This window comes from Setaria italica, chromosome I, assembly GCF_000263155.2.
Source record: "Setaria italica strain Yugu1 chromosome I, Setaria_italica_v2.0, whole genome shotgun sequence".
Taxonomy (NCBI): domain Eukaryota; kingdom Viridiplantae; phylum Streptophyta; class Magnoliopsida; order Poales; family Poaceae; genus Setaria; species Setaria italica.
In genome coordinates, this window is record NC_028450.1 from 39,036,572 (window position 1) to 39,049,100 (window position 12,529).

The window sequence follows — 12,529 nt, forward strand, 5'->3', positions numbered from 1 at the left end:
TCATGCTCCAGGTTACAAAGGGTGAAAGGGAAGGGGACGGTTTCAGGTGCAGTGGTAACTGCCACTGCAAGATAAGCAGTAGCTGCATCTGAACCATCCAAGCCACAAACAGCGGAGGATGAGATCGATTTTCCCCCCTCCTTTTTTCTTCACGTGCTGCTTTTGGAGAGGGAAATGCAGAACAACGCAGAAGGCATGCTCTACTTTCTCCAGAAATTTCAAGAAAGAAGCTACTCACGCAAGCAACAACTCGAAAATACAACTTGTGTAGTAAACCAATCTGGGCTCCAATTAACAGGGCATGGAAAGGCAAACAAGAGTGATTCCAACGCGAGAAAGCATAGCAGGGAGGGAATGCTGGGGGATTGGAGCAGGATTACAGAGGAGCAGGACGCGGACCAGCGCAACGTCCCTGTTGCCGCCGGCGAGATGTCGCGCTGATCTCCCTGACCGGTACCTCGGCGGCGTCCTCCCGGGTCTCCTTTCAGCGCGACCGCGCCGCATCACGCTCAAAGCGACACCACCTCGCCGTAGTTCACGTCCGCACCCCCGAGTAGCTCGCCGGTCATCGCTTCCGAGCTCCGTCTCCACAAAGAAAATGGCGCCAAGGCCTCTGTGGTCACTGGCTTTTCCCTCCAAAAGCAGCGGCTGACAGCATCAGGTGAAGAGAAGAGGAGGGGAAAAGCATGGCTCTCATCCTAGCCGTCGTTTGTCACTTAGATGGTTGAGATGTGGCTATTGCTTACCTTACAGTAGCAGTTACCACTGCACCTGATCTTCCCTGGTAGGCGTGTTATACGCGCAGGCCGCAGGCAACGTATATATAATGAAAAATCGGCAAGAACAAATTCATGAAACTTTTTTATAGTGAAGCAGCAGATGGAGATGAATCCATTTTGCATAAAAAATATATGTAGCATCTAAAAACTTCAAACTAAAATTCAACAAAAAAAATTATGATTTGGATGTTATAGAATATTTCTAAGTCCTTTTTTACAATTATTTGGATGGCTTGAAATTAATCCTTGAAAACAAAAAAAAACTATAAAGATATATCTTGACAAACATATTAGTCTTGATGACTGTGTTATCACTCAATCACTAAAATTACAAATAATAGCGAGCCATTTTTCTTACAATATAAACGGGCATTCACAAAAGAGTTGCAAAGGCAAGGCATGCCATCTAGTTGCCCTGAGGTTTGAGCTCGTTTGCAACGACTGCAGCACTTGGGACAATTTTGTGAAAAACGGCCGAACTGATGGATGAAAAGGGTGTTCGGTTTGATTTACAGAAGAGTCTTTGCCTAACATCAGATCAATGTGGCCTACAGATTACAGAAAGGAAAAACGGTGACAAGTCTGGAGGTGCAAATGTGCAATGGGTGATGATGCCTTGCTGATGTTTAAAAAGGTCAATGTGCAGTGGCAGCAGGATCAGTGGCAGGCAACATGTTATTCTTATTTATCAGCATTCTCTTTCTGTAATAACGTGAACAAGGGAACCCTTTTTTGGCTACAACAGGGGGACCAAAAACAAATCGTGCCATGGAACAAGGCAGCAGCGTCTACTTTACAACAAACGGCAACTCGATGTGCTCCGAAGATCACCGAAGCAGCAGCATCGATCGATCGATCCGGCGCTCCTACTCCTCGTCCTCCTCCCTCTCCCTGGGCACGGCCCCGAACCGCTCCACCAGGATGTCCGCCACGACGGGCACCAGGTCATCGCACGGCACGGCCTTCTTGTACACGTCCGCCAGGTGCGAGTCGCTGCCGACGCGGCCGCCGACGAAGATGTCCGCCGCCTCGCAGACCTTGCCGTCGCTGCCCTTGGTGAGGCATCCCATGAAGCCGATGTCGGCGACCTGCACCTGGGCGCAGCTGTTGGGGCACCCCGTCCAGTGCATCCGCACCGGCCGTGGCACGGACACCCGCTTCTCCACCTCCCGCGTCACCTGCAGCGCCCGCGCCTTGGTCTCGATGATGGCCTGCCCGCAGAACTGTTTGCCCGTGCACGCCACCAGGCCCTTGAGCAGCAGCGACGGCTGCGGCGAGAGCCGCTCCTGCAGGAGGGGCTCCGCGAGCAGCGCGTCGAGCCTCTCGTTCCTGACGTTGGGGAGCACGATGTTCTGCTCCACCGTCAGCCGGAGCTCGCCGGTGCCGTACTCGTCGGCGAGCCGCGCGAGCTCGAACATGTCGGAGGCCTGCAGCCTGCCCACGGGCACGTGCAGGCCCACGTACGACAGGCCTTCCTGCTTCTGCGGGTGCACGCCGAGGTAGTCACGCCGCTCCCACTTGGCGTCGATGAGGTCCTCCGGCGCCGCGCGCTCCAGCACCCCGTTCGGCATCCTCTTCTCCACCTCCGACCGGAACACCTCCATCCCCTGGTTACATTCGTTCATCGTGTCAACGACGAAGGCACTACTAGCATTGAAGAACAACTAACTAACTTAACCATCATCAATTTGAACGAACGAGGCCGGCGGCTTACGAGCTCGTCGATGAGCCACATCATGCGCGTCTTCTGCCGGTTGCCCCTGTTGCCGAGGTCCCGGAACGCCTCGAGGATGGCCTTGCACACCGGGATGATGTCGTCGCCGGGGACCCAGGCGTCGAGCGGCAACGCCTCGCCCCACCTCTTGGGGCTGATGAACCCGCCCACCAGGAGGTTGAAGCCGAACTTGCCGTCCTTGACCGCCGGCATGTACGCCAGATCGTTGATGTGCGGGTGCTCGTACAGGTCGTGCGACCCGATCACGCACACGTTCCATTTCCTCGGCCTGCAGTTCGTTACATGTCACTCATCGAGGCAGACGAGTATACATGTCTAAGAGTGAAGGTGATCGCCATGAGATGGAGAGACTCACAGGTTGGTGATGGTGGGGTTGCCCTGGGAGTTGTTGGTGATGTAGGAGGAGAGCAGGTTGGTGTAGGGGCGCGTGTCGACGATCTCGTCGGGGTCGATGCCGGCGAGCGGGTTGCCGACGGGGTTGCGGACGTTGTCCATGCCGCTCTGCAGGCTGGTGAGGCCGACGGCGCGGAGGCCCTCGAGGATGGCCGGCACGTCAGGGAGCGTCACCCCGCGGATCTGCCAGTTCTGCCGGGTGGTCACGTCGGCGCACCCGTCCTCGCCGTACGCCTCGATGACGCTCGCTAGGTAACGCGTCTGCTCGCTCGTCGTCACGCCGTTGGGCAGCTTCAGCCGCATCATGAAGCGCCCATCTGCAGTACATGAAAAGGCGGCCGTTAGCGTCACCATTTCGTCGTGGAGTGAACCAGCCCAATCAGAAACACGTCTCTATCCTCTGTAGGACCAATCAAGGAATGGTCCAGGAAAGAACGAATTTGAAACCACTGATTTGGAGATAAAGCAACAACGGAATTGAAAACTCTGCTTCTGTGCTAAATTGTAGGTCGTTCTAGGTGCATAGATATTATTATGCATGTAGATATAGTGTATGTCTAGATGCATAATAATATCTACGAATCTATAAAACCAAAACAGCCTACAATTTGGAACGGAGGGAGTACAACCGTACAGGTATATTCGTGCTCTATATATGGAAAGCCATAAATAAAGTTTATTTTTGCACATTTGACACCAAGGAAATTAAGTTTTACCATTCTACCCAGAAACGAAATTGTTCCAATAAGGAATAAGGAAAAGGAAAAAAAATTTGCAGTCGAATCAGGAACCAACAGGTAGCAGGTTTTGAAATAGTAGGCATAGGCACGTTGAGCTGTCAAATAAGGAATGGGCCACAAGGGGAAAAAAAAATGTGAAAACGCTTCCCAAGCGTTCAGAGTTTGTACGTGGCATTTCGTTTGCACGGCTGGGATACTGGACCTTTGGCCCTTCAGGTGTATTTTAGCACATACGTCCTATAAAGAAATCCCACAGTATACTATAGCAATCACCCACTGGATGCAACCACGAAATATTCTATTGCCTACTCAAAAGTCCAAGCTGAGACCTCTTATTATATTCAATCAAGTCCAAGATGAGCGTTTTAAAAGACAGATATTTTCTGCAGCTACTACATACAAGGCTCCCACGCGCACACGCACACATTTGCGACTTAGGATGCGACCGTAACCATTTTGCAAACACATATGCTAGATCCCTCTAGCATCTAATACGCATTGATCAGCTGCGAAAAAGGAAAAACTACACGCTTGACTCCCTGTGCTAACATTATGCAGAGCCCCTAGCTTGGAAAGGAAACATTATGCAGATCAAGCCCGAAAGGAACATGAGCACATGGAGATGGTCAGACGGAAGCATCCAGTCTGTGACAATGATTAACATAGATAGACAAGTAAAGAGAGCGCTGCCCAATCACCATCAAGAACAGGTTAAATACGAGCACGAGCTGCTGGTAGTTAGCGAGCATTGCACGGGAGTAGCAGAGGGGACGGACGTACACTGGTGCTTGCGGCGGTGGAAGAGGCCAAGCCACTTGAGGCGGACGTCGACGTCGTCCTTGGTGACCTTGGCGGCGTCGATCTCCTCCATGGGGATCTTGGCGAGGTCCTTGATGCCGCCCTCCATGAACAGCCCCATGGGCTCCTTCTCGATCTTCACCTTCTCCTGCGGGTTGAGCCCCGTCCGGTACTTCTCCTTGAGCACCCAGTACCCTCCCACCCGCTCCTCGACCCTCGGCTCCAGCCGCTCCGCGGGGACCTCGCCGGCCGACGGTGGGGACGACGACGGCAGGGAGACGGCCGCCCTGGCGCGGCCGGGGCGACGGCGGGACGAGGACGACGACGACGCGTGCGCGGAGGGCGGGAGGAAGCGCTGCAGGGACGCGGAGGAGGCCATGGCTGCTGGTGCCTGCAGTGGCGGGGCGGTGTCACTGCTGCTGCGTGTGCGTGTGCTGTGGTGGTGGTGGCCATGGGTTGCGAGCGTCTGGTTGTTTATGGTGGGGCGGGAGGGGGCGCGCCGCGGCGCTTGTTGGCCCTTGGGGAGTTCAAGAGGGCAAGATGCCGCGCGACATGGCAGCCCCCGGATGCAGAATTACCGGCGTGCCCACGTCCCGCCTGGTACTTTTGGTGGTAAAACCGGCCCCGTTCGCTTGTGTTTTGCCTGTTTTTTGTACGAGCTCTAGCAAACGATGTTCTGCACGTATTCTAGAAAAAACCACCACGTTCTGCTCTTCTGCTCGTGTTTTTTTTTCATGCGTTTTCATTCTCTTTCATTACAACGGGGCTGGAATTTTTATGTGGTACTCATACTGCCATATGGTTCACATAGCTACCTTCAAAAGCTGCAGACCCGGTTTAGAACTGATCAACATTGCACAGTAACAATATGTACCGCTGACTATCTTATATGCATTTTTGTTTAACAAAAGAAGGCCTGCAACTAGATTTTCTTTAGAGACCGTACTCATCATATTCAGGTGGAATACACGACCACGAAACCAAGGGGCGAGCAGCTGCCCCGGTTTCAGCCGCCTGCCTGCTTATCGCTGAAGCAGGCAGAAGGAGGCGTCCTTCCATCCCACCCAGACAACCAAGAGCCGGGCAGTTTGGTAAACTCAGCAGCAGGGCAGCCAATGTACGCGGCTAACATGTGGGGGAGGGGCTGACTAGAAAAGGCTCGTGTGCTAGCTACGGTAGCTAGCTAACGAACCAATCAGATCGAGGCCACATACACGAACCTGCGATAACTTAAAGAAGTCAGAGACCACCCGATACACCGGCGAGCAAAGCAAAGCGCCCCATGAGCCGCCTAAAGGGTCGGTGTCGCTCGCCGGCGAGACGCCCGCGCACGGGTGCGGCGACAGAGGCGTGTCCTCGCTTCCCTCTCTCCCTGCTCTGGTGTCTGGTCGGACCGAACGGCTTGGGTGTGAGGTCGGGTCGGTCCGTGATGGCTGCTCGCCGACGCCGAGCGGCCAGCAACGGCCGGGATGGCACCGTGGCTTGGGGGAGTCCAGCGGCCACACGCCGCGACCGGGCCTCTTGTCCCTTGATGCGCGTGCAAGGGCGACGACGTGCCCGTCCTTGGCGATGTGCCAGTGCGTGCCGGACAGCGCAGCGGGCGCCTCTTGGGCGACGCCAACCTCCCGAGTCCAGCCAGACCCGGGGGCGCGTCTCGGCCACGAGACCGCGAGAAGCAAACACGCTCGTTTTCGTTGGGATCCTACGGTTCCCTACTACCCTATCTGAAGTTTGGAAGCGCCCTGCTGCTTGTGTTCGGGCGAGAAGCTGCCAGCATGCAATCTGCTGCTGGCCTGCTGCCTTATCGTTCACAAGAGACAAGTTTCGGAACTCATCAGACAGCTTCGATTATATGCCACAAAAACTATGCTTGTCTTTCACAACCTTTTTATTGTTTTGGCTAGATTTTACATCCATCTTACATTTTCCGTAACAGAATATTCTGTCAATTTCATCACCAAAGCGATGGAACAAGCATCTTTTATCATGTTCTAGTTCATTTTGAGAGCCAAAGTTGGCCAAAACTTAGGTTGTCATGTCGGTGGCCTAGATTTCTGACATGGTGTATGCGTTCATTTGACGATTTAAACCAATTTGTGCTCAAACAAAACAACTGCTTCTTTTGTGATCTCATGCCATTCGTACATTAAGCAAACAGAAGCAATAATACAACACACTGCTAAGTGTAACAATAAGCTACGAACTGAATAGAGCGCCAAAATTTCATCTGCAAGTGATCTTTCCTCTTGGAACGGAACACTCCACATGGATTTCAACAAATGCAAAATCGCAGGATGTTAAAGCCATGCGGACAAAATCAATATCACAGAAATATTACACTGAAACAATCATGCGGCCATCTACTTCAGTAATCTTGTCTCCTGCGGAAATGCCTGAGAATGAAACTGTCGGCATACATGGGGTACTTTTGTCGGATGAGACCTTTGACGCACTTCCAGAACGAAAAATCAACTCGCTCACCATCCTTCCTAACTATGAATAAACACCTTGAGTTTTCGAATTCCGGATGCAATCCTACCTGCAAAATGATACTAAACATTAGTTCCCAAACAAGTGAGATGACCAAGAAGGCAACACTAGCCAATACCATTCCATAAAATCAAGCAAAAACTGTCATTTAAATTTCAGAGCTACACTTTATTCAGAGCTAATCAGTCACTAGTATACCATATAAAAGTCAACCAACAAACTCTTCGAATTCCCTCCATAAAAAGATCCCTCCATCTATAATAGAAAAACTCAGGTATTTGTTGCCATCATGTGACTATATTGCCTTAAGTCCTTGACATATCACACATAGTTGACATACGCTGATCGAGAGTGCATGCTCAAAAGTCAAAATTCAACAGCAATAAGGAACATTGAGACGGTTGCGGTTTTTAATTTCTTAACTCTCCATTTATTAAAGATAATATCTAGCCTGATTTACTCTGTTCATGTTTAAGATAACATACCGTGATGTAGTCAATACCGCATCCAATTTTCTTCTCATATTGTGGATGGTACGGAAGCAACCTTTCCAGAATCGCTTTTTCATGTTCAGGACTCAATCGATCACCGCTTTCATACCTGCAACAATTTCTCGAAGTGAATTTTAATAAAATAATAAAGAACAATACACGATTGTAGCACATACTGCAAGTCACAACAACTAGTTCAAGAAGAAAGTTATAATTCCTGACGTTAAAGAAATAAATATAAATGAAATATAATTCAGCCTAACAAAGGCTACACAAAATGTTTTATCCTAAAGCTTTTCTAGTTAGTGCTGTTATAAGATTGGATCTTGCTGATTGTTGGATGACTGGAACCATATGGCATGCCCACTTAGGCTGGTACTATATAGAACTATCATAAAACAAATCAAGTGCTCACTTTCTGTGGTCCATTAGTCAGGAGGAACCATAATAACAAACAACATATGTTTCAAGTAGCAATGTAAATTTCTTGCTTTAGATATAATGATCATAATATACTATATTCCACATGGCAAGGCCATGATAAATTAATTGCATAGTAGAATGGACCAAATTTAACAGAACAGTTTCATGTTCTACACAATGCATTGAGGCTCATTTTTTATGAGAAACTTTGATAGAGTGAAATTAACTGATTTTTGCGAAGTTGCATTTTGTGCAGGATGAAAAAGAAACTAGAAAGCACCCATATGGCACAACACAAGTGGCATGGTCTCTTAGCAATCATCATGACCTAATCAGTTGGCTAAATCATTCCATTAGATGCAGCAAGTGGCTTGATATAATGTAATTGAGTGTTTGTGGAGATGATTTATAGCTGTTACCTGTTAGTAACTAGGAAGATCTCATGGTTTTCAGATAAATGGCAAGGATGGAGAAGAGGAAATGGTGGACCAAAATTAATGTGTATTTTATAGTTCCGATGCTTCCATGACAATTTGTGTTTCAGAAATTGTCAGCACATAGCCAGTCACTACAGCCAATTGCCCAAATAACAAAAGAAGGTAATCAAGTAAGACCAGGTGATAAGAAATAGGATGTGCTAAGCGTAGAGATTGTGCGCTTATGAAGAATGGGAGATTAAGAGCCTATTTGGGACTGCTCCACTCAAAAAAAAAATAGCTCCGCTCCACCAACTCCACCTTGTTACAGCTCCACCTCACCAGCTCCAGAAAAATATGGAGTTGCTCAACATGTTTGGCTAACAGCATGACTCCAGCTCTAGAAATTGTAGCATTTGATGGGAATAGTCTCTCTTGCCCCTTGTTGTTGTATGTTCATTATTTTCTTTGTTTAGGCTTTTTTTTATTTTTTCCCACGTTGCTACAGTTATATATGTAATGTTTTTTTCACCGCTTTTAGTGGAGCTTACACCTATACAAAATAAACTAGTTTTCAAAAATATGTATGTGACAAGCTACTCACCGACAATGAAACAAGATATTGTGTATTAGTACTTTTTTTTTTGACTCTCTACACTTATCTTGAAATTTTAGTAAGTAATGGATCCTTGGCATTTCGTGGAATAATCCTGACGGGTACCTCCATTGGCTTGAACCGGCCTGACGCAGCGCTGCCATCTTTGGGCGTCTGCAGAGTTGCTCTTCCTAGCGCATCTCACCTTCTACGCCACTGCTCAAACGTGGAGCTCCTGCACGTAATCACCGCGCTAGGGGTGGCCGCATTGGGTGCCAAACCATGGGGGAGCCAAGGAGTAAGCGTAGTGGCTCGCGGAGGTGTGGTAGCATGCGCTGGATGACAGTATCAAGGGGAATCCACTCTATCTCGGTTTGCACAGCTGGCGGAGGCACAAGTCGGCGAGGGCAACTGGGCAAGGGCGGCAGCGGCAGGATGAGATGCGGCACGAGGGAGGCGAGAGAGAGGGGAAGGGACGACACAGTCGTTCTATTTTTTACTCACAAACCGGTAAGTTGAATTGTGTAAAAAGTGGCATGGTGGGTAATTATCCTACAACTCCTTGTGGATGTTTGAAACGTGATTTTCTGGAGCACCCCTTGAGGAGCACCAAAAAATCTTTGGAGTTGGCCCCTAGGTCCATGTTTTTTTTCTGGAGCTAGTTTTTGGAGTTGGAGGTGTATGGCTTGAAGATTTGGGAGTGGAGCTGAAAAATGTGGAGCGGAGCAGTCCCAAACAGGCACTAAAACTACTACTCCCACCATTCCAAATTGTAGGTCGTTTTGACTTTTCTAGGTTCATAGATATTATACACTATATCTAGATGCATAATAATATCTATGAACCTGAAAAAGCTAAAACGACCTACAATACAATTAGGAACGGAGGGAGTAGTTGCCTTCATCAATAGGAAATAGTTGTTCCTTCAGCACTAAGTCCAATTGGTCCAGTTGTGCCTTCATTAATAGGTGATAATCATTTGCATTGCAGTGCCACGCACGATGGCCGTACGCCATCAATTCGATGAATTGCTTTTGGCTCCGGGAGTACGTGGCGTAAAAATAATCACTATACAGAATTTAGGCTGAATGTAAAGCTTCGTGATGAATTATCGGTGCAAGTCGTCAAAGCAGAGGGTGAGGAGAGGAAAAGTTGCGTACTTGCCGGAGTGGAGGATCATCCGGACGAATCCAACGAGCGGCACGGTGTCCTCGAGGATAAGGTCCTCCCAGTCGACCCACTCCCTCTCCGGCGCCTTCCTCCTGCCCTGAATTCCTTCCTCCTCGGGCGCCTCCTCGTCCTCCACCAGGCCATCCAACGAAGAGCCCGCGTCGCTCTCCCTCTCCCTCTCCTCCTCCTCCGCCGACGTCGTCGTCGCCACATCTGGCCGCCGCAGGATGGCCGCCGGGTCGGCCGGCGCCGCGCCTTGCTCGCGAGCCCTCACCGCCGCCACCGCGCGGCCGTGCCCGCGCCCGCGCCCCCGGCCCAGGAGGACCAGCACGCAGGAGGTCGAGGCGAGGTGAGCGCAGTGGAGGATACGGGGGCGGGCCACGGCCGGCGCGGCCATGGCGTGCGCGCGCGGCGAGGGGAAGTGCATGTGGGCCGAGGGCGGCTGCGGTTCCGTGGGGGGCGGGTCCTGGCGTCACGGCATGGTACGGGCGCCGCGCGCCGTGTCACGGGCCCCGGCCTCCCGCGGCGGGGCGGGCGGCGGAGGTGGAGGGGGAAGGGGGTCGCGTGGCGGTGGCTCGTGGGGGGGTTTTGGGTTGCGCGGCGGGTGGGTGTGGCGCAAGCAGTGGCTGGGAAGTTAGCCGCGGTGCTGCATGGAGGAGTGGATAGGTCTGTGGCTCTGCTCGGTTGCCCCTTGCCCGGGACGGGGACGGGAACGGGAGTGAGCGGTGGCGAGGTCGCAGCGGCGAATGGAGAAGAGAAGGCGGTGAATTTCGCGAGAGATGTGCAGTACATTTCGGCCCAAAGACATCGTGCGAAAAACCAGCCTGTACACCCTTTTTGGGCCAAACTAATCTTTTTGGGCACAGGCATTTGTCAATCGACCGGGAAAAAGGCCCAGGCAGGATTACGACTTTCATCGGCCGGACGCGCGTGTCCGTCTAAAAAAACTGCTGCTCCGGCAGACAGGCACAGCCTCGCATCTCATTAGCTGTGTCCGTCTAATCATGAAAGTTGGGCCCTCGATGACGCGTAGGTCTGGAGCCTTCATCGACGGTTCGACACAGACCGACAGACGCAGGGTACTGTACCACAACCTGAACTCGAAACCAATCCCATGAGAATCTCTCTGTTCACCCTGTGCGTGCAATGATCAGCCCAGGGATTAACACACCCTACCAGTACTGACAAAACGAAGCATCACGGTACGAGACGATGGTTGGATCATGGATCGGTCGGCGTCGGCCGACCGACAGTCATCGCCACTTGAGACCATAAACCCTTTAAGCAATCAGGCACTAATGCGCAGCATTGTGGCCAATTGGCCATAACAGGAGAGCACTCTGGAACGGACGGGCCTCCAGCGCGGCCGCGCGGGCCATCCTTCCTGCCTGCCCCGTGCGCGGCGGGCAGCGTGCGACCCGTACCGTGGCCGGGTTTTCCGGCGTCCGCGCCGCCCCAACGGCCAGCAGCAGCCAGCTGATCCGGGATGAACACCAACCCGGCGGCCGCCGGCAACCACCGGGTCGTGCTGTGCTGTGGGTCCGACCAGTTTAAATCCATGGAAAGGTGATCGATCGACCGCCTACGTTCTACGGCAGATCGATGCTGTCTCCACAGTAACCTTCAGATTTTCAGATGATGTGCCGGCCGTCACCGTCGCCGTCGCGTTCACGTCGGTGACGACGATACACGTAGCAAAATTCGCATTCCCATCCCATCACCGGACCAAAGCTTCTGCGAATTGTGATGTCTGCATGCGAAATCTCTCGACGGGGAGAGCCCGATAAAAAGAACGAGCCGCCCATGAATCTTTCTCTTCTCCTCGCGTTGCGGCCCTTGACCCGCCGGCGATTGATTCCGTCCATCGAGCGTGCGCCAAACAAAGGTGACCTCAGACGGCAACGAATGGGGGGATATCATCTTTTGCCCGAAGGCACGCGCGCGGGAATGAGGAAGCTTTTGGCACGTCAGCGATCGATCAGCTAGCGCTGCAAAAGGTTGGGGTGGGCGGGGCCGGCCGCCGCCGCCGATTCTTTTTTCTGGCCTTCCACGTCGGAGTCGGTGTGGAAGGGCCCCCGATCGTGGTGGCCGTCCACGCACTCACCTTCATGGCTGCATACGATACAATATACAACTGCATCAGATAGAGAGATCACTAGTGTGCTGCTGAAGTCATGTTTCTCCATTGCTACTGTCTTTAAAAAAATCCCATTGATAGTATCTCTCCGGGAGAGTCTTGGTGGTGTGAGCGCAGGGAAGGCAACCTCTCGGTACCTTTCCCATTGGCATTGCTGCACGGCACTGGCATAAGAATTGACGATGCATTGCGTCCTGCATCATTGACATGTTCAAACATGCAGGTAGAGGTAGGCCGTAGGCGACTTGGGCTTTGGAGATTTTGACATGTTCAAGCGTTCAGGTCCTGATTGTCTATACGTTCGCCAAAGGGAAAAAAAAAGGGTCTTACTAAGATTGTGCCCGTTCCGGCTGGGCGCTGGA

At 51.5% G+C, this 12,529-nt stretch overlaps 2 protein-coding genes across 2 annotated transcripts; both read right to left on the reverse strand.

Annotated features, from left to right (window-relative positions):
- Window positions 1-1,440: 1,440 nt before the first annotated feature.
- LOC101777206 (ferredoxin--nitrite reductase, chloroplastic) lies at window positions 1,441-4,824 on the reverse strand. The gene is made up of 4 exons (XM_004953968.2): window positions 4,428-4,824; window positions 2,870-3,224; window positions 2,494-2,782; window positions 1,441-2,386 (listed from the first exon to the last, which is right to left on the reverse strand). Exons 1-4 carry the CDS (start codon window positions 4,822-4,824, stop codon window positions 1,646-1,648), a joined length of 1,782 nt encoding a protein of 593 aa, XP_004954025.1. The 3' UTR covers window positions 1,441-1,645.
- A 1,801-nt stretch (window positions 4,825-6,625) lies between these two features.
- LOC101777622 (protein DCL, chloroplastic) lies at window positions 6,626-10,715 on the reverse strand. The gene is made up of 3 exons (XM_004953969.4): window positions 10,021-10,715; window positions 7,421-7,535; window positions 6,626-6,984 (listed from the first exon to the last, which is right to left on the reverse strand). The coding sequence occupies exons 1-3, from the start codon at window positions 10,455-10,457 to the stop codon at window positions 6,811-6,813; spliced, it is 726 nt and encodes a 241-aa protein (XP_004954026.1). The 5' UTR covers window positions 10,458-10,715; the 3' UTR covers window positions 6,626-6,810.
- Window positions 10,716-12,529: the final 1,814 nt, after the last annotated feature.